General features: G+C 34.8%; 1 protein-coding gene across 6 annotated transcripts in view; it reads right to left on the bottom strand.

Annotated features, from left to right (window-relative positions):
• LOC126750945 (bestrophin-1) overlaps window positions 1-18,619 on the bottom strand; it is a 65,146-nt gene that overhangs the window by 7,863 nt on the left and 38,664 nt on the right. For 4 of the 6 annotated variants that reach the window (XM_050460799.1, XM_050460798.1, XM_050460801.1 and 1 more), the window contains exons 2-5: window positions 18,144-18,463; window positions 5,664-5,774; window positions 2,003-2,744; window positions 1,547-1,912 (exon numbers count right to left, since the gene is read on the bottom strand). In XM_050460799.1, the coding sequence (XP_050316756.1) occupies window positions 1,547-1,912; window positions 2,003-2,744; window positions 5,664-5,774; window positions 18,144-18,214 (1,290 nt within the window). In that variant the 5' untranslated portion in view covers window positions 18,215-18,463. The remainder of the gene's footprint in view (window positions 1-1,546; window positions 1,913-2,002; window positions 2,745-5,663; window positions 5,775-18,143; window positions 18,464-18,619) is intronic. The other 2 variants (XM_050460802.1, XM_050460803.1) reach the window with 1 other exon arrangement.

The following is an 18,619-nucleotide window of genomic DNA, read 5'->3' as shown; positions in this document are numbered from 1 at the left end:
CTCCGTGGAACTTGTTTTCAGTTGGCTGTGGCATTCTACGTTTGATCCACGGCAATAAATAGTGTTTTCTATATACTTAGGTAGGTTTCTCAAATGTTCCACAAATAACCGTTGAGCAAATAAGACATTTCCTCGGTTAAAAATATTTTGACTATCATAACTTAAGTGCTAATACTTAGTGGAATGAAGAAAACTCTTTTGAAATATATACATAAGTTAGTATTAAAAAAATAAAAAATTAAATATGTATGTATGTATATCATCTAATTAAATACTAGAATGAATGTTATGAATGTCATGTTATCATAAAAAATAAAATGTTGTATAAAAATATGCATTTGTATCTCGATTACCAGTGATACTGTGGCAGTCAACGTGTTAAAGGAAAATTTAAATTGAGTTGCAATTTACCCCACTGCCTCATTGCATGTAAACAGAAAATGTTTGCAGGTTAATCAAGTTTAAATTATTCGTTTGTCATTGACGGACCTTTAATCGAGGTGCCACTGTACGCATAAACATATTTTTATGAATGAAATTTAGTAATGCATGCACTCAAATCTATTAAGTTGCTGTTAAATAAACTTTCGTTGGCGAAAAGTGTACAGATAGTTCAAGCATTTGTACAGCTGCAGAAGAAGGAGAAAGAATCAGAATCAAAAGTTAGTTTGAAGGCTTAGTTTGTAAATATTTCTATTGCTTTTTGATATTACGAGTGCAGATCACATCAATTATATATGCATGTAAACGTATACAATCCAAATCCGTGAACTTAAATTTTGTTTTTGGCATTTTACATGCACATAAACACACACAGACATAGATAGTTAGCGATAAGATTGCGTAAAGAAGTCAATTTTGCAACGCTGCGTACGAGCAGCGGTAAATTAAACCCGCGTTGGCAAAGAAAAACGCTTACAAAATATTCAAAAGTGTTTGTAAATAATAACTAATGTAGAAAACCAGTCACCAAATCGCATGAAAAATGCAAACACTTATAACTAGATATAAATATGTAACTAGCGCATTGCAGTTGAACCGATTACCCATTGCAATGTCTATATAAAACACCAATACCAAATAGTATAATTGAATAGAACATTATAAAACTATGTGAAAGTGCACACCAATCACCGTCTGTTATGGCCAATTATCAACCGCTTGCGATTGTTAACCTCAAAGCACTTTTAGTTACAAGTAGTATGTATGTTTGTTGTTGCGCTAGTAGGCACGTGCACAGTAAGTTTTTAGACAAAAGACGTTAGCAACCCAGTTGGTACTTTCTTTCGCGTTGTACGAGCGCTACTAGTTGTGGATAAGACTAGTGACGCTTGGACCATAGATAAGTTATATATGAGTTAGGTGTGAGTTAAATAAGCCAATTGTTTATCTTGCATATCAAATTGTAGCTATTGTTGTTGTTTTTGTAGCAATAGTTGAATTTTAGATAAAAGTTAAAGTTGTAATTGTTGCTATTGGCATTGTTCTCGCTGTTGACGAACAACGCGTGTTGCCTTTTAATGCATACAGGAATTTTGATTCTAACCTCCTCTTCTTGTGACATTTCGGGAAATTTATAATTAACTGCTTGCATTGGTGTCTGTGTTTGGTCTGAATTTTGAGCTTGCTCATGTAAGGACAAACGCTTGGTTGACCCCCTGCTACCAACCATTTCGTCGATGCGCACGCTCGACAATGTTGTTGGCATGGCGGCCTTGTTCGACACCTCGATTTTCGCCGTTGACGGTTCGGGATGCTCTTCGCGGAAACGTTCGGATGCCACCGTGTAGGGCAATTCGTTAGGGAACACTTCATCCCAATATTGATCCTTGATGAGTTCCGGATGGTCGTGATGCATTTCATCGACAATTAAATAGGAGACCTGCAGATTACGATCCACCATCCAGTTGACCTGTTTATGTAGATAAAACATAATGTAAATAGAAATCTTATTACATAAAAAAATACGACATTTTAATTGAAATGTTAATTTTCCTTTTACCTCAAAATCATCGTCATCCTCACCGAACGGATTGATCAGCGACTCGGCCACTTTCAGCCAACCCATATAGAAGAAGAACTGCAACGTTGTGAAAACTGGAAAATATATATCGATCTTTTGAAATGCCTGCTTATCCTCCGTCCACTGTTGACCCATAACCGAGCAGAGAAAGAACGAGTATACCGCCAATGTGACCACTTGTGTGTACACGAGCGGCACACTGATCGTATCGTACGATATCAATAGACCGCATTGACCGCGAAACTTATTCAATTCATCGATAATTGTTTTCACAGCAAAATCATCACGTATGCGTCCCTCCTTTCGTGCTCTTGTTATAATACTGGCCGCCCATACAATGGGTAACCAATGCTTTGAATGACGTGGGAAACCCTTATTCATACTCTCGATGATCGCTTTCTCATTATCATTCAAAAGACCGGCATCCACCAGATGTGTTAAGTCGGGAAATCGTTTCTTTACGCGCGGCGATACATTAATCAATACCATCGTCAGGCAGAGACAGACATAACGCATAATGGTACGACGCATAACACGTCCACGTTCGTCCTGGCCATGCACGTTGGAGCTAACGAAGACTGCAATCGGATCGGGCCATGGTATGCTGGTGTATTGATTCCACCAACGTGTCATCACGATTGATACATAGAAACCCAACACGAATGAAAGCGGTATCAGATCGCTGTAACTGTAGCAATACTTTGCAACGCCTTCGAATATTCTGTGTGTTTTCGAAATGGAGGAAAATCAAGATTAATAGTTGGTTTCGGTTCTTAAAGACAGTCCGTTTGTGAAACAAAAGGAAAGCATAAAATGTTATATTATTGCTGTTCAAAGCAGTTTCAAAATCCTTAATAGGTCTGTAAGGATGCTAAAGAATATGGGTTCAAGTTGCTGAAATGACCTTTTATACTGAATATAACTGGGGTCCGGCCCCAATCTCGACAGGATAAATGATAGTAAAAAAATAGTTTGACATACACAAAAAAATAATGGTTCGTCCTAAAACAAAATAATTTTTAATCAGAAACATAAAATGGTTCAACTCTATATATCAGTGAAAATAGAGTCTCTAAAGATTAAGTTTGTACCGGTGTATACATATGTGCCCAACAAGGTAAACAGTAAAAATTCTTGCTATCTATTTAAAGCCATAAAAGGAGCAAAGGACGGTCGACAAGCTTCTATTTGAAGGTTTTTGGGACATGAACGGCTTTCCTTAAATATGAATTAACTGTCTCTTGGTCTTAATTATCATTTCACAATATACTATTGGCACCAGGACATAGTGCTATTCCTGGCACCTGTGAAGTAACGGGTTTTTCAATAGGGACCCTATAAGAGTAGACCGATAGGTTTGTCATTTCATCATGGAAAGATATACGATCCAACTCGTCGAAGTAATTAAAATTTACTACCGACATTCGGAGTCAGTGGCCTCAACTTTAAGAGCGCCAATTTATGGTCGTCATAATCGTTCACATCTACCATTGAGCGTTGATTCCCGTGCTTGTGAGACAAAGAAGTGCCCGTAGTGTCGAGTGTCGACCCAAATCAGTCTCTCACACGTCGTTCTCAAGCGTTGGGCATCTCTGGACCCTTACAAGATCAAATAGACGCAAGAACTGAAGCCGCTTGAACACCAGAATCGTCGTATGTTCGTGAATTGGGCTGAGCAAGAACTTGAAAATGATCTGGATTTTCATCGAAAAATCATCTTCACCGATGAGGCTCATTTGTGGTCAGGCAGCAATCCACACGTACTCCCTGAGTCATCATTGCATCACGAAAAAATTACGGTTTGTTGAGGTTTATGGGCCGACGGCGTCATTGTGCTGTACTTCTTCCGTGAGGAGCAAGACCGACCCGTTACTGTGAATGGGGATCGTTACCGCTCAATAATAACTGAATATTTTTGGCTCAAATTCGTTGATATGGACTTGGACTTGTTGATGTACTTCCACAGGAATAAAGAATTTTATTAATATCGCTCTTATTGAAAAACCCGTTAGATGAAATAGCTAGCAAGCACCGGCCTACGTTTAGACATCCCATGAAACTTGAATATAATGCCTCTGGCTCTGGGTATGAATGGAATGTGAGCCATACATGCCGATTATCAAATTCAAAAGGAAAGACTAGGAGTGCTAATAAATCACTGTCTTGTTGGCAGGCATGCCAAAAGACTGCGCATACTTTACAACAATTATTGTAGGAGCTGCCAAGACGTAGAAGAAGACTTATAATATGAAAATAATCGGAAGTTGCATATATAAAACGTTTTGATACGATGAACTGAGAGGATATAATAGAATGAAAAGCTTTTAGCCTTATTACAAAACACACATATAGTACAAAAGTATGTTTGGGCAGTGTTGATAGCGTTCAGCTCAAAAGTATTCTACCTTTAGGAAAAATCTTAATTGTTAAGGGGGTATTCTGGTTTAGAAGCCCGAATTTTAGGTATTTTTTTGACGCGATAAAAAAAATCAAAAATTATTTCGACTATCCATTTTTTTACATGTTTTTTTACTGATATTCTAAGAATACAAAAAAAAAAATAATATAAGAAAAAAATTAAATTTAAAAAAACTGCAGGTCGGCGAAGTAGAGACTGATGAAACAATGGCTTGTTCTGGTGTGCAGGATATAAATCCTTTCCGTGACCTAAAATTAAAATTTATGCGAAATCCATGAAGAGTAAAAATGTAGTTATCGCACTACGAAACGTTTTTGAAAAAAAAAAAAAAAATTTTACAAAATGGTGGAGGTTTGAAAAAAAAGTTTCGTATTTTCCCTGTTTTTTTGTGGTTCGGAATTTTTTAAAAATAAAAAAAAATCTTTCGAAAGCTCTTCGTAATGCGATACTATAATGTAAAAGAAAGCTTTGTGTAAAATTTCATGTGAATCGGTCTAGAAAAGTAGTTATGAGAAAAACGAGTTTAAAGAACTAGTCTCGCGCAGTCGGAATCGGAGTCACAAAATGAGCTGTAACTCGGAAAATAATTTGAATTTCGAAAAATCCTCTTAGGGACATTTTCTTGAAGGGTTATACTATAAAAATATGCAAAAAAACAAAACCGATTTTTTCGAATTTCTAAACCAAAATACCCCCTTAAGAGCATTTACCCCCTAGAGCCTCATCTTCTAAATCTTGGTAATGTGAAATCGGCAAAGTATACAGCATGCACTGAGGACAATGTGACCCTTGTACATTACTTTTGCTAATATACGGTTTAGGTGGGATCTCTTCCACGGTTTCCAAAAATCCAATTAAATGACAATGGACCACTGAGTTGCTAAATAGGACATTATTGGCTATCGTTTGGGAATACAATGAGCCACAAAATGGGCCTAACCATGCTCTAAGAATGATCATTTGAGGTAAGGCGTTTGCGCGCTTTCTTTTGAACCAACCAACCATTGCACTAGTACAAGTATTTAAGGTGACTGCTGAGAAATAATTTCCCAAAGTAATATACTTAAGCAATTGGGGTCAACTACTTGAATCGCGTTCGATGATCGAATGCCTTTGTAATTAATTTTTGCTAAAAACATACTTTTTTAAGTTACTTAAAAACTCGTTAACTTTAAGGGCCACCAAGTTGTTTGAGATTCAAGTAAAGTAAAGTTCACTTACGTCTTTTGATATTCATCTAAACAGAAACGATACACTATACTAAGTAGGTAGTAAAGGAAGAGAAATGCGATGAGATCCAGCCAAACTAGCTTGTAGATACTGCCGCGCCATCTGTGAGAAAGAAAATAAAACATGTGATTTTGATTATTGTATAGAAAGAAATCATAATTTTAAAAATATTTTAGAAGTTAGTGGAGTATAAAGTAGATAATTTTCACAATTACAGAAGACTTATACAAGCTGTGTTCCAAAGTAAACAGGACTTTAGAAAAAATAAACAGAACAAATGGTTTTTCGGCAAAATTAATTTATTTTATTTGAAATAGTTTCCTTCTTCTTCAATACAGTTTTTTGCAAGCCTTTTGAATGGCCTTTACGTCTGCATAACGCTTTCCTATTATGGGCAAATGCATTTTTCCGAAAAGGAAGAAGTCGCACGGTGCCATATCAGGTGAATACGGGGAGTGGTTAATGGTTAAAATGTGATTTTTGGTCAAATAATCGTCCTTCGAATGTTGGATTCCGAGCAATTTTTGGTCGTCAGTCGATTTGCCAAAATGCGATAAATCGATGTTTTGGAAATGTTCAATTCCATTTCCATGATTTTCAATGATGATTTCGGCTGATTTTTGATGAATTCACGAACAGTTTCGATGGAATTTTCGGTGATCACGGATTTTGATTGGCCCACATGTTGATCGTTATTTATGCCCTCACAACCACTTTAAAAACGTTGAAACCACTCGTGCACTCTGCTACGGAATAGGCAATAATTGCCATAAACTTTGTTTCATCAAATGAAACATTCGGTAAAATTTTTTTTATTATACCAATTTTAAAATAAAATGTAATGTTGGCTCTTTGTTCGAAGCTCATTTTCGCACCGATAACACAAGCATACTGACACTTAAAACGCAATAACTTCTCTTCCAATGATGAAATGTCGAAATTCTCACTGAACAATTGATAAGGAACAGGAACGCACCAGTCGACATGTAATAGATGCCGCCACTAGGTGGCGCTAGATTCAAAAAGTCCTATTTACTTTGGAACCCATCTTGTAGTTAAATTGTATTATATATTAGTATATTAGTCTTTGAAAAAATTAATTCATTCGTTTGCAAAAAGGTTATAATTAAAACAATTATATGTTGTTGTTTTTGTAGCGACAGCAATCTGCTGAGTTGACAATTCTTGACCGGATAAAAAATCCGGGTCTGTTCCAGTTACGTAGACCCGACTGTCGTGGGAACGGAACGGTCAGGTGTTAAGCTCGAATCCATTATTCTAAATTTTGGGAAATATCTGTTGCCCCTACAATGCAAAAGTCGACATTATAGCAAAAAGAAACTAGTGGTAGGTGTAATTTGATTTTATTATGTTTTGGCATTAAACTAAAATCTGTATCTAAAATATTTCCATTCATTAGGAAAGAGAAGGAGAGACTGAGCCAAAATTACTCAGTTATAAGTTGCAAAATAATAAAAAGCACTAATTCTTTTAAGTTCTGTTGTAACCTCCATTAATGCTTGAGGTTTTTTTTTTTAAAGAAGCAGCCGGTAATCAGATGGGATGCCATAGAAGTGGCCATGAACCAAATTTGGTTATGATCGGTAAGCGGTGCCACGTTCTGATGTCAATTATAATAATAGTGATATTTTTTTGATAACACTACATTCATCCCGACCGGATTCTTTGTAAAAAATGGTTGAAATTATGAATATTGTGTTTGTAAAATAAACAAAAAAAAAGTTAACTTCGGCTGCAGTGAAGCTATGTTATAGTACCTTTCAAGGGTACATTTCTTATACATACAAACTATATATGTATTACTGTGGGCAAAAATAGTAAGACTCACGAAAACCCATCCTTCGAAATATTTTTTCATCATTAGTGTTTAGTATACGCTTGACTCTCTGAAGTATAGAAAGTGCATTCGGCGATTTTTAAGATAAGTGAAATTGTTTACCGAAGAAATTCCATTAAATTTTTTGTGCGGAATCAAATTTCTGGTGCCTAAACGTTCAAAATGTTGGACAAGATCTTCGGTGAAATTGATTGGTACAAATTATTCAAAGAGAGTTCAGAATGCAAGTTCAGGACCGCCATCAACATCAACCTAATGATCAAGAGTGTGACACTTTCAAAAAAAAAAAAAATTTTTTTAATTGCTTTTTCGATAGCTTATATTTTCATAAATATCTTGTGAAATCGGAAAGATCCTATCTTGAATAGTTTTTGGATGACAGCGTTCTAAAGAGCGACCGCTCGGAGGTGCAAACATATATAAGCGAAACTTTAAACGCGTTTTTCTCGAAACGACATTTTTCAAAATTGCTGGCATCACAACTCAACGAGAAATTAACCGATTGACTTCAAATTAAAATTGAGTATTGTTGAATACAATGACATGCGATCTTTCTGATTGGTTGAAAATTGTTAATTTAGCATTAAAAAACGATTTTTTTTTTCAAAATTACGTCATTTTGTTAATTTTTAATATTTTTCAAAGATTGTAGGTCATTGTATAAGAAATATTTTTAAGTTTAAAAAACTTTTCAAGTTTGTATACCCTGAACAGGGTATATTAAGTTTGTCACGATGTTTGTAATACACAGAAAGAAGCGTCGGAGACCCTATAAAGTATATATATAAATGATCAGTATGTTGAGCTGAGTCGATTTAACCATGTCTGTCTGTCCGTTCGTCCGTCCGTCTGTCTGTATATATACGAACTAGTCTCTCAGTTCTTAAGATATCCTTTTGAAATTTTGCAAACGTCATTTTCTCTTCAAGAAGCTGCTCATTTGTCGGAACGGCCGATATCGAACCACTATAACATATAGCTGCCATATAAACTGAACGATCGAAATCAAGTTCTTGTATGGAAAACTTTCACATTTGACAAGAAATCTTCACCAAATTTGGTGTAGATTATTTTCTAAGGCAACAATGTAATCTCCGAAGAAATTGTTCAGATCGGTTAACTATAGCATATAGCTACCATACAAACTGAACGATCGGAATCAAGTTCTTGTATGGAAAACTTTCACATTTGACAATGTATCTTCACCAAATTTGGTATAGATTATTTTCTAAGGCAACAATGTAATCTCCGAAAAAATTGTTCAGATCGGATTACTATAGCATATAGCTTCCATACAAACTGAACACATAGTTACCAAAAGAAATGCATCTGTGAAGGGTATTTAGCTTCGGTGCAGCCGAAGTTAACGTTTTTTCTTGTTTTATTTCAGCTACCCATTCGGCCGGAATCATGCCAGCAGTTGGGGCACTTTTTTTTTGTGCACCTTCGAAGACAGCCCATAACTCCATTATTTTTCAACATTTTTGTAAAAAAAAAGTCTTAAAATATAGCTAAAAATATACCTTATTACGTTTAAAGAAGTTCGAAATATTCAGTCTAGTACTTTCTTTAAAAAAATTCACGAAACTCTTCTAATTTTTCATGCGTCACACTAGTATAGCCCCTTAAGTATCAAAGCTATTTCTAAAAAGAAGCCCACGTTTCCGCATCACGAAATGCACCGTCGCATTGATTCTTCGTGAGTTTTCCGTCAAATTTTCAATCAATATTGTGCCGCAAACAGCGTATTCACCTCATTTAACTCCGTGCGACTTCTGACCATTCAGCAAACACAAACGACTGCTCCGGGAAATCTTTTTGAGTCAAGTGAAGACATTAAAGTTACTTAAGGAAATAATTATTTTATTTTGATTTTGATCAACCAAAAAAAAAAAAATTGTTTGAAAATTGTGGCGTTACTTTGAATTTGATAATTTATATCAAATCGCGTGAAGACATCTTTTAATAAAAATTTTTCACAAAAGGTCTTGATTTTTTCGATCAGTTTGCATTGCACATTTATCATATAGTGATTCCGACAAATGAGAAGTTTCTTTGGTGAGAAAAGGAAGTGTGAAAAATTGCAGATCGATATCCCAAAAACGGTCGGTGTTCGGGGTATAATAATTTTTAGTATTTAAATTCAGAATAAATTGCAAGAGCATTGCAATCGAAGTTTAGTTCACTCAAATGAAATATTATATTTTAAAAATCTTAAAAGCACTTCAGTATATTTAATTAATATCTATACAGAGAAACACTGTTCTTTCTACTTCTTATTGTTTTGAAAAGATTAGCGGTAAAAAAAATATCTTAATCGTTTAAAATTTTCAACAATTCAAAAGATTATGGCAAAAGTTATCGATACCTCCCAATGTTTTGGCATTTTTAAAAATCTGATGACTATAAATAGGAATGAGCAGTAAGTAAGTAAATAAAAAATCAACATAAGCATGTCTGATAACGTCAATTTTGCCTGACAGATATGACTGCGATGTTTAATTTTTTCCCTAGCGAAAGTAAGCAATTAAGTTCAAGGGTGATCTAATACATCATATTAAACTTGCATGCCTATAAGTTCCATTGAGTGGAATAACATGAACTAACAGAGTTATCAGTTTCAAATTGGTCAGCACCTATTTTTGTAAGCGTACGTAGGTTGCTATATATATTTCTGGCCTAATAATGTAAATAGGCATATTTATCAACGAAAATGTTTTTTTCCTTTTTTTTCGTTTTTTAAATTTTTTTTTTAATTTTTTTTGTTTTTTGTAGATTGCTGTTTTGTTTCGGGCTCTCATACGCATAGATCCATGATTCGTCACCTATGACGATCTTATAAACGTCTTTTGAAGCACCGCGATCGTATTTTTTCAGCATTTCTTTACACCAATCCACACGAGCCTTTTTTTGAGCGAATGTCAAATTGCGCGGGATCCAACGAGAACAAACCTTTCTTACGGCCAGGTGTTCATGCAATATCGAATGTATGCTGGTGGGATAAATGCACTTAGTGTTGCCATAGGCCAGAATATATATAGCAGCCCTCGTATTAACACAGAAAGCATCTAAGCGGGTATTACACATAGTTAGAGCCTATAAAAGTTAACATTAGTAATTACAGTTGATAAGATTTTAATTGGTTTCACGTTTATGATTAGCGCGTCATATAATACGTGTAATACACGAGCTAAGTTAACACGCAGATACAAGACTACAAATATACAAGAATATGAGTGTAGCTAAGTATTAGATTATTCAACATATGTATTATATATACATGAAGTTAAGCGAATCCTGTAAATCAGCAAACACTTGTGGCACAGTGGGCCAAATAGCAGAAAAATGATTCCTAAATTGAATTGAGTTTATTTATATAGAGCACTAAGTATATCATTTACTAGAGCGATTGTTGTCCATCAGCTGTTAAAGTAGGGTAAATAAATAACTTTTACACTTATTTTATTAAGTAATGAGTCTCTTTATTGGTCACTTAAGATCGCGATTTGCATCCGGGATTCGGATTTCGGGATTGCTTCCCCTATAATCGTATTTTCCGGATCTAACCTTAAACGACATTTTCGTTCCTCAGATCTCAATAGCATACTAACTGGAAAGAACGTTAGAGACTGGGCGATACGCTTAACAGGGTATATTAATTTGCCACGATGTTAGTAACACCGAAGTGTGCCTAACCTCGTTATCAATAGCATCAAGTGTCTTTGTGATAAGACCGGTATGGGTGCCAGGCCATAGCGGAATCGCAGGAAATCGCAATGCTGATGAGCTAGCAAGGAAAGGCATTCTAGAACTGTTATGGGTGGAATGAGAGCGGGTCGGTGCTCCTGTATCCTCTTGTGTTCTACTACCAGATTGCTGGGCCACCATCGGTACATGCGTTCGCAAAAGCCTTTTGGCCCAAGATCGATCGCAAGAGATCGATAGTTGTGGGCCTTTTAACAGGCCATTGCCCCATTAGCGTCTATGCTGTAAGGTTGGGAAGAAGATGAGGTGGAAACAACTCAAAACTTTCTTCTGAACTATCCTGCGTTTGGGAGATCAAGACTTGAACATTTGGGAGCGCATACCTTCATACATCCCACCAAACTGGCGGGAGTGGAAATTAAACGCCTGTGCAAATTTGTATTGTATTGGAACACAGGAGTTCTTTATTTCGTATGGCTTTACAAAGGACTACATATAGCAGTCCTCGAGCGATCTTTGATCAGCTATCTAACCTAACCTAACCTAGTAACACCTAAAGGAAAGGTCGGCGACCATATAAACTATATAGTTCTTCAGCTTTTGAGATATCGAAATGAGCTTAGGTGTAGCCGAAGTTAACGTTTTTCTATAATAAGAATTGACTTGTAATTTTTAAGAAATATTGTTTTTCGATTGCTGCAAATTACCAAGATATAAACATAACCAACACTGTTTTAACAATCATACACAATGATTCAATTTTACGATCATTCTATAACTTTCCAGTGGTAAGCAGTTTCGAAACAATAGCATAATAAAATACATGGTTATTACAGCCATATAAATGATGGAGTTTGGTATTTTTATAACAACAAAAGTTGTATACCTCCATACATTTATCATTTGTGCTATAAATGTACATGGTGTATGGAAAACCCTGACAAGTATGCCTCATATTTCGCAATTTGCTTATTATGAACGACGTCAACGTCATGTTATTAAGCCTTGGTCGATAATGCGACATGCTTTCTCTCCCTAAGTGCCAATACAGTCATTTAAACGAATATGACCGAACGTAATCTATTTTTGATATTGCCGAATTACGTACCCAATAAATCAAGGGCGAGGTTGTCACGTCCATGTCATGATATTTTTATACCCTGAACAGGGTATATTAAGTTTGTCACGAAGTTTGTAACACCCAGAAGGAATCGTCGGAGACCCTATAAAGTATATATATAAATGATCAGTATGTCGAGCTGAGTCGATTTAGCCATGTCCGTCTGTCTGTCCGTCCGTCTGTCTGTATATATACGAACTAGTTCCTCAGTTTTTAAGATATCGTTTTGAAATTTTGCAAACGTCATTTTCTCTTCCAGAAGCTGCTCATTTTTCGAAACTTCTGAAATCGGACCATTGAAAATTTTCACATTTGACAAGATATATTCACGAAATTTGGTATATATTATAGCAATGCCATATAAACTGAACGATCGGAATCAAGTTCTTGTATGGAAAACTTTCACATTTGACAATATATCTTCACGAAATTTGGTATAGATTATTTTCTAAGGCAACAATGTAATCTCCGAAGAAATTGTTCAGATCGGTTAACTATAGCATATAGCTTCCATACAAACTGAACACATAATTACTAAAAGAAATGCACCTGTGAAGGGTATATTAGCTTCGGTGCCGCCGAAGTTAACGTTTTTTCTTGTTTTTCTTTCTAATTTTTTTGTTTTACTAAAGGAAATCTTATTTCGTTAGTTTCAGTTTCCATAATTAAAAACATTTTTTTTATAAATGAATGACAATATTTGCAAGGAGGAAAAGTAGATGCTTATCAAGCTGTCAAAAACTTTCCTCATATTTTAATTATTTATTTACTTTGTCAAAGTAGTGATAGCAGCAATTGCAAACGATCTATTTTGAGTGTGAAAGCCGTGAGGTTTGTTTGATGTTTGCTCTGAAAGCACGCGGTTCTGTTAGACAGATAAAGATGGCAGTAAATAAGAAAAAAACATTGTTTGTTTTGTATAAGTATTACATATGTACAACAGTTTTATCTTCCTATCATTAATCAACGTCATTTACATTTAAATTAAAAGCTTAATTTTCAAGTAGATAATGCAGAGCATTACTTTTGGTATTTTGTGCTTTAATTGTAATGCCAGGCACTTAGATAACAGTAATTATTTTGAGTAAGATCGTCAACACAAAGAAGAATCTTGCTTACAAATTAAGTTCTGGATTATGTTTCAAGGTGACTGCTGACAGTCTATAAAAGTTTTCAAATAATAATGCCATATATTTAGAAATTGCTGGGCTCAGATAGAAGAGCGTATTAAAATAATACCGAAGAATATAAAGGTATAGTACTAGATGAAAGAAAATTATAGATGAAAGTAACAGCAAAGTAAAAAGGGAACATCAATAAAAAAATGTGTGTCTAGCGGCGAAGATTTTTCTGTTTAAAATTACTTTGATTCAAAAATCAAAAAAATGTTATCATACAGGTTCCCCTATTATAGGTCAACACAGGTGATGATCGAAGGGTTAGTCACAATTAAGATTTTTAACAAATTTGGGGTTTCCGAAAGAAAGCCGTCTTTGAGAAAAAATTGATAATTCAGAGAAATTATTATCGAAAATATTATTCCTTTGATCGTTAGCTGACAAATATTTATATATAAAAAGGTGTTAAAAATTTCAAGGTTACAAGTCGATCGGACTTGCCGTTTTGGAGAAATTTTGCTCAACGACTCAAATAACAACGTTTCGAGAAAAACGCTTTAAAGTTTAGAGAAACAACCACACTATGTTATAAAAATCCTAAAAATACGCTCATATATTGAGGGAACTTCAAACTTTCTGAGAATATTTCTCAACATAAGTTATTCGATATATGTACATATATCCAAAAAATATATATTTTTTTAAATTCAAAAGTGGGTATAATAAAAGTTTAAGTGATATAGCTCTTGCTATTCTATCACTCACCGTTTCATAAACTGAACAGGGTTTATTAAGTTTGTCACGAAGTTTGTATTTTCATTCTGTGCCAAATGTCATCTCAAAATAATCATTAGTGTTTAGTATACGCTTGTCTTTCTGAAGAACATAAAATGCATCCGGCGATTTTTACGAAGAGCAAGTGTTTTTGATTCGTACAAATTAGTCAAAGAGGGTCGAGAATGTGTTGACACGAACCACGTTCGGGACGGCCAGCAACATCAACTGATGGTCAACACGTCAATAACATAAATGAACTGGTGCTTGAGAATCGACGATTAATGGTCAGAGATCTTACTGGCATCATTGGAATTTCGGAAGGATCAGTGAAAATCATTTTGAAAGACCATTTGGGCCTATGAAAACTGAAAACACGATTGGTTCCAAAATCACGAAATTTTTTCGAAAAACAGCTTCGCGTTAATGTAATGTGAAACAATGCTTTCCGACTACGTGGATTTTATGAAACGTATTATTACTGGCGATGTGCCTTGGATATATGCTTTCGACCCGGAAACAGACAATCATCGAAAGATGAGCCGCAGCCGAAAATCCACGTCAAAAATAAAGGTTTTGTTGACAGTTTTCTTCGATTATCAGGTGTGGTGCACTCCGAATTCCTTCCGCCTGGTCAAACTGTCAACAAGGAATCATATTTGTGTGTTATGCGTGGTTTGCGCGATGCTATTCGTAAAAATAGAGCGAAAATATGGGTCGACAACTCTTATTTTTTGCATCACGAAAATGCACCGTCGCAGACTGCATTGATTATACGTGAGTTTCTCGCCATATTTTCAGCCAATATTGTGCCGCAACCGCGGTATTCGCCTATTTAGTTCCGTGTGACTTCTGGCTATTCAGAAAACTCAAACGACTGGACCGGGAAAAGCGTTTTAAGGTAATTGAGGACATTAAAAGTGAATTGAAGACTATTTCAGAAATTGACTTAAACAACTGTTTCGAGGATTGTAAAAAACGTTGGCGCCAAGGAGGATTACTTTGAGCGGGGCGACATACATTATTTTGAGGAATAAATTACGAATTTTAAAATTATGAACAAAGTCTTACTATTTTTTGCGCATAGTAGTATAACGCTTTTATCTCATTTCCTAAAGTAAATGCAAATATGAGAATAAAATCTTTAAGAGAAAGATGTTGTTTATCATATGACATATATATATGTATGTAGTATATTTAGATATATGTAAATGTCTATATGAAATTATTCAGAAATGATTTTAATGCAAGAGCAAACAATCTTTCTTTACTTTTTTCGAATCAGATTGTCAATATTGACAAAGCGGCTACAGCAAATGCATGGTATGTGTGTATGCAGGCATACCTCATGTATGAAGAACGGTTTATTTAACCAATAAAATCATGATATTTTATATGAACACATGGCGAAAAGTTTAAAAGGCAATTGATATACACGACCAATTTAATTAGCACATGACTGTTGCAAAAAAAATATTAAATGAACCCGAAAAGTTAACTTTATTTACATCGTTAACATATTTACATATGTGTGTATACTCGTAAATTCATATCTTATTAATCTAATCAGCCAGAAGTAAGTACACCCGAGTACCTACTCATAAATTTCCGTAAGGACCAATAAAACATAGAAAGCACTTATTGAGTACATTTATTGACCAGATGTACTTGTGTTGTAATGTAATCCTATCTAGGCCATATTAAGTGGCTGATGATCAATGCTCAGCACAACATAATAACTAATATGTTATCAATTATTATCTCATTTATTAATTATACGCTTTCAGTTAATATAAAGCTTATATAAGTGTATGTATGAACTAATAAATTGTATATTACATTTAAGGAGTATTATATTATTTGTATACTCTACTTAGTCTTACCATAAGTTTGTTTACAAAGTGTATAATGCATACAGAGAGGAGAAAAGTCTTCTTAATTATAATCGACCAGATCCATATCAAGACTCATTCGAAATGATCTCTACATGGAAGCCAAAGTCTACGCAAAAATTTCTAAAGATGCAAAAACTGTTATTCCAAGGTGGTCACCATTCAGCTGTTGTAATGGTTTAGTGGAGAGTAAAAACTGGGGCAAAAGCAAAAGTGTTTATCAAGATGTTTTCGAAAGCGTGATAAATCAATTAAGTAATACTCTACTCGATGGAGAGTAAGATTCCAACATGATTCTGCTTCAGGTAAAAACCAACCAACAGTGGTTAAAAAGCAATATCCTGGTTTTATAGCTGCAGGTAATTTGCCGTCTGGAAGTTCAGATTTAAAACTAGGTTGTTGTCAGACTTGAAGAACATGTCTCCTCAAATACCCCACAAAAATTTAGTCTCAGTCGTTAATACCGATAAAAACTGTGATTGCTGCTTTTGATCAACGGCCGAATCGTTTGAGGAAAATGTAAAATAGTTAAATTTTTATAACGATCTGAACTTGTAACAGAACATATAATCTTATAATACCCACACTAGAGCTCCCACTCCCGGAATGTTTTCGAATTCCCGGGATTTCGGGATATCGAAAATTCATTTCCCGGGATTCCCGGGAAAAACGGGAGAAAATAAAAATTGTCAAAAAACAAATAATAAAAATCACAGAACGATTTCTGTAGGAACTAATTTTAAATAGTCTTTTAAAAATACAAGCGCATCCATTGTTTCATCGTTTAAACTAGATCTGATTTTAGTGCAAATGCTTCCAGACACTGAAAAACAAATTCGACAAAATTGTCTTTATTGCTGCCAAGCCCGCCACCCCCAAGAAGTAAATTTATTTATAACGACATCTCTTTTTGAACAGTTTCTTGCAACCTTTCCTTCAGCGTTTTTTCCTTTTCATTTTCGATTATTTTTAAATCGATCAACATAATTCTTTTTGACAATTAGCTGTAACACAAACAATGTTCTTAACCATTCTTACTAATTGTTTTTTGGCAATGTTCATCTATTGTAAATACAACTTTGTTTATGAAAAAATAATAACTTCCCGGGAAATTAATTTTAAATCCCGGGAGGAGTTTTAAGTCCGGGATCCCGGGAGCCCGGGAGTGGGAGCTCTAACCCACACACACTGTTATACCAGAATGTCGAAAACATAAGTGAAAAACGTTTAAAAAATATTGTTAGAAGCATACAAATTGAGATTAGACGCTCAACGTCTCTTGGTTTCAGATCATAAGGAACCCGAAGTCATTGTTTCTAAATCATTTGACCCAGATCATCATTGAGCAATGTCTTCAATTCACCATCTTTGAACATTTTTGAACTTCCTTCCCGCGGATGGTCCCTAATATCATCCCAAATTGTTTCACTTGGGGCAGCACCTTCGTAAACTTTTTGGAGATCCCGACTTCAAATTAGCTTAATAAAAATCCAAACATCAAAGAATTTTTTGTTTCAATAGGTTCATACAGGTAAGGTTGGAAGGACTAAATTTTTCTGTTTGACAAAAAAATTTAGACTTCAAAGTTGGTTAAAACATCGAAATCTTATGAAAATTATTACGTGACATCTCGACCGGTTCAGCTGGATCGGATATAACCCCAAACCCCATTATTCCCATGTAAGGAGATTAAGATCTTCCTTTTTTTCTAAATTTAGTGGGCCAGTATTTATAAGTCTGCTTGCATATTCAATGACGGTTTTTTTCAGTTCAACGTTTTGTAGTTATAAATAAGTGAAGTGGGTTTCACAGCCTCAACCCATTCACCTGTATTTTTCTATGTTGCGCTAATTATCTTAATGACTGCAATTATCTTATACGAGTTTAAAGGTGTGATAAATCACATGTGGGCTATAAATAGTGAAGTGTTAAGCACAGATGTCTATGTATATAGCAGGCAGCTACATAAAAAAGTATAGTTCTTATTGTCACTCATGCACTCACCTGCTCAATAATTTCAGAAAGCAGCCAAAACCCCGACATGTGGCCACCTCCGCTGTGTAGGTTACCGTCATTTTTTCGCACTTTTAGTTTTTTTTTTAATTATCACAATTTCTTACTTTTATGCTTATTTTTTATTTTTTTTATTTTTTCCGTTTTTGTATTAATCTATACTTTTGCTTCTTCAGCTTCTTTGTAGTTATTGTTGTTTTTAAATGTTGACACTCTTTGTCACAAAATGAGCACATTTGGCGGCATATCAATGTGTGCGAGTTGTTTGATTTGAGTTCCAGAAAAGATTTCTTTTAAGTAGAGCAGCATAACTGTAATAAATAAAAAACATATAATAATTAATGACTTGTCATTATTTAGCGGTAATAATAAGCATCAAAATAGTAAGAATTATTCATAAATCTGTATCTAAAAAGAACTGAGTAAGATGGGCTGATTTAGCGAATCAATTCTACATGGTTTCAGAT

Source organism: Bactrocera neohumeralis, chromosome 2 (genome assembly GCF_024586455.1).
Source record: "Bactrocera neohumeralis isolate Rockhampton chromosome 2, APGP_CSIRO_Bneo_wtdbg2-racon-allhic-juicebox.fasta_v2, whole genome shotgun sequence".
NCBI lineage: Eukaryota > Metazoa > Arthropoda > Insecta > Diptera > Tephritidae > Bactrocera > Bactrocera neohumeralis.
The sequence above is the reverse complement of the archived record's forward strand: the minus strand, read 5'-3'. Positions and strand labels throughout refer to the sequence as shown.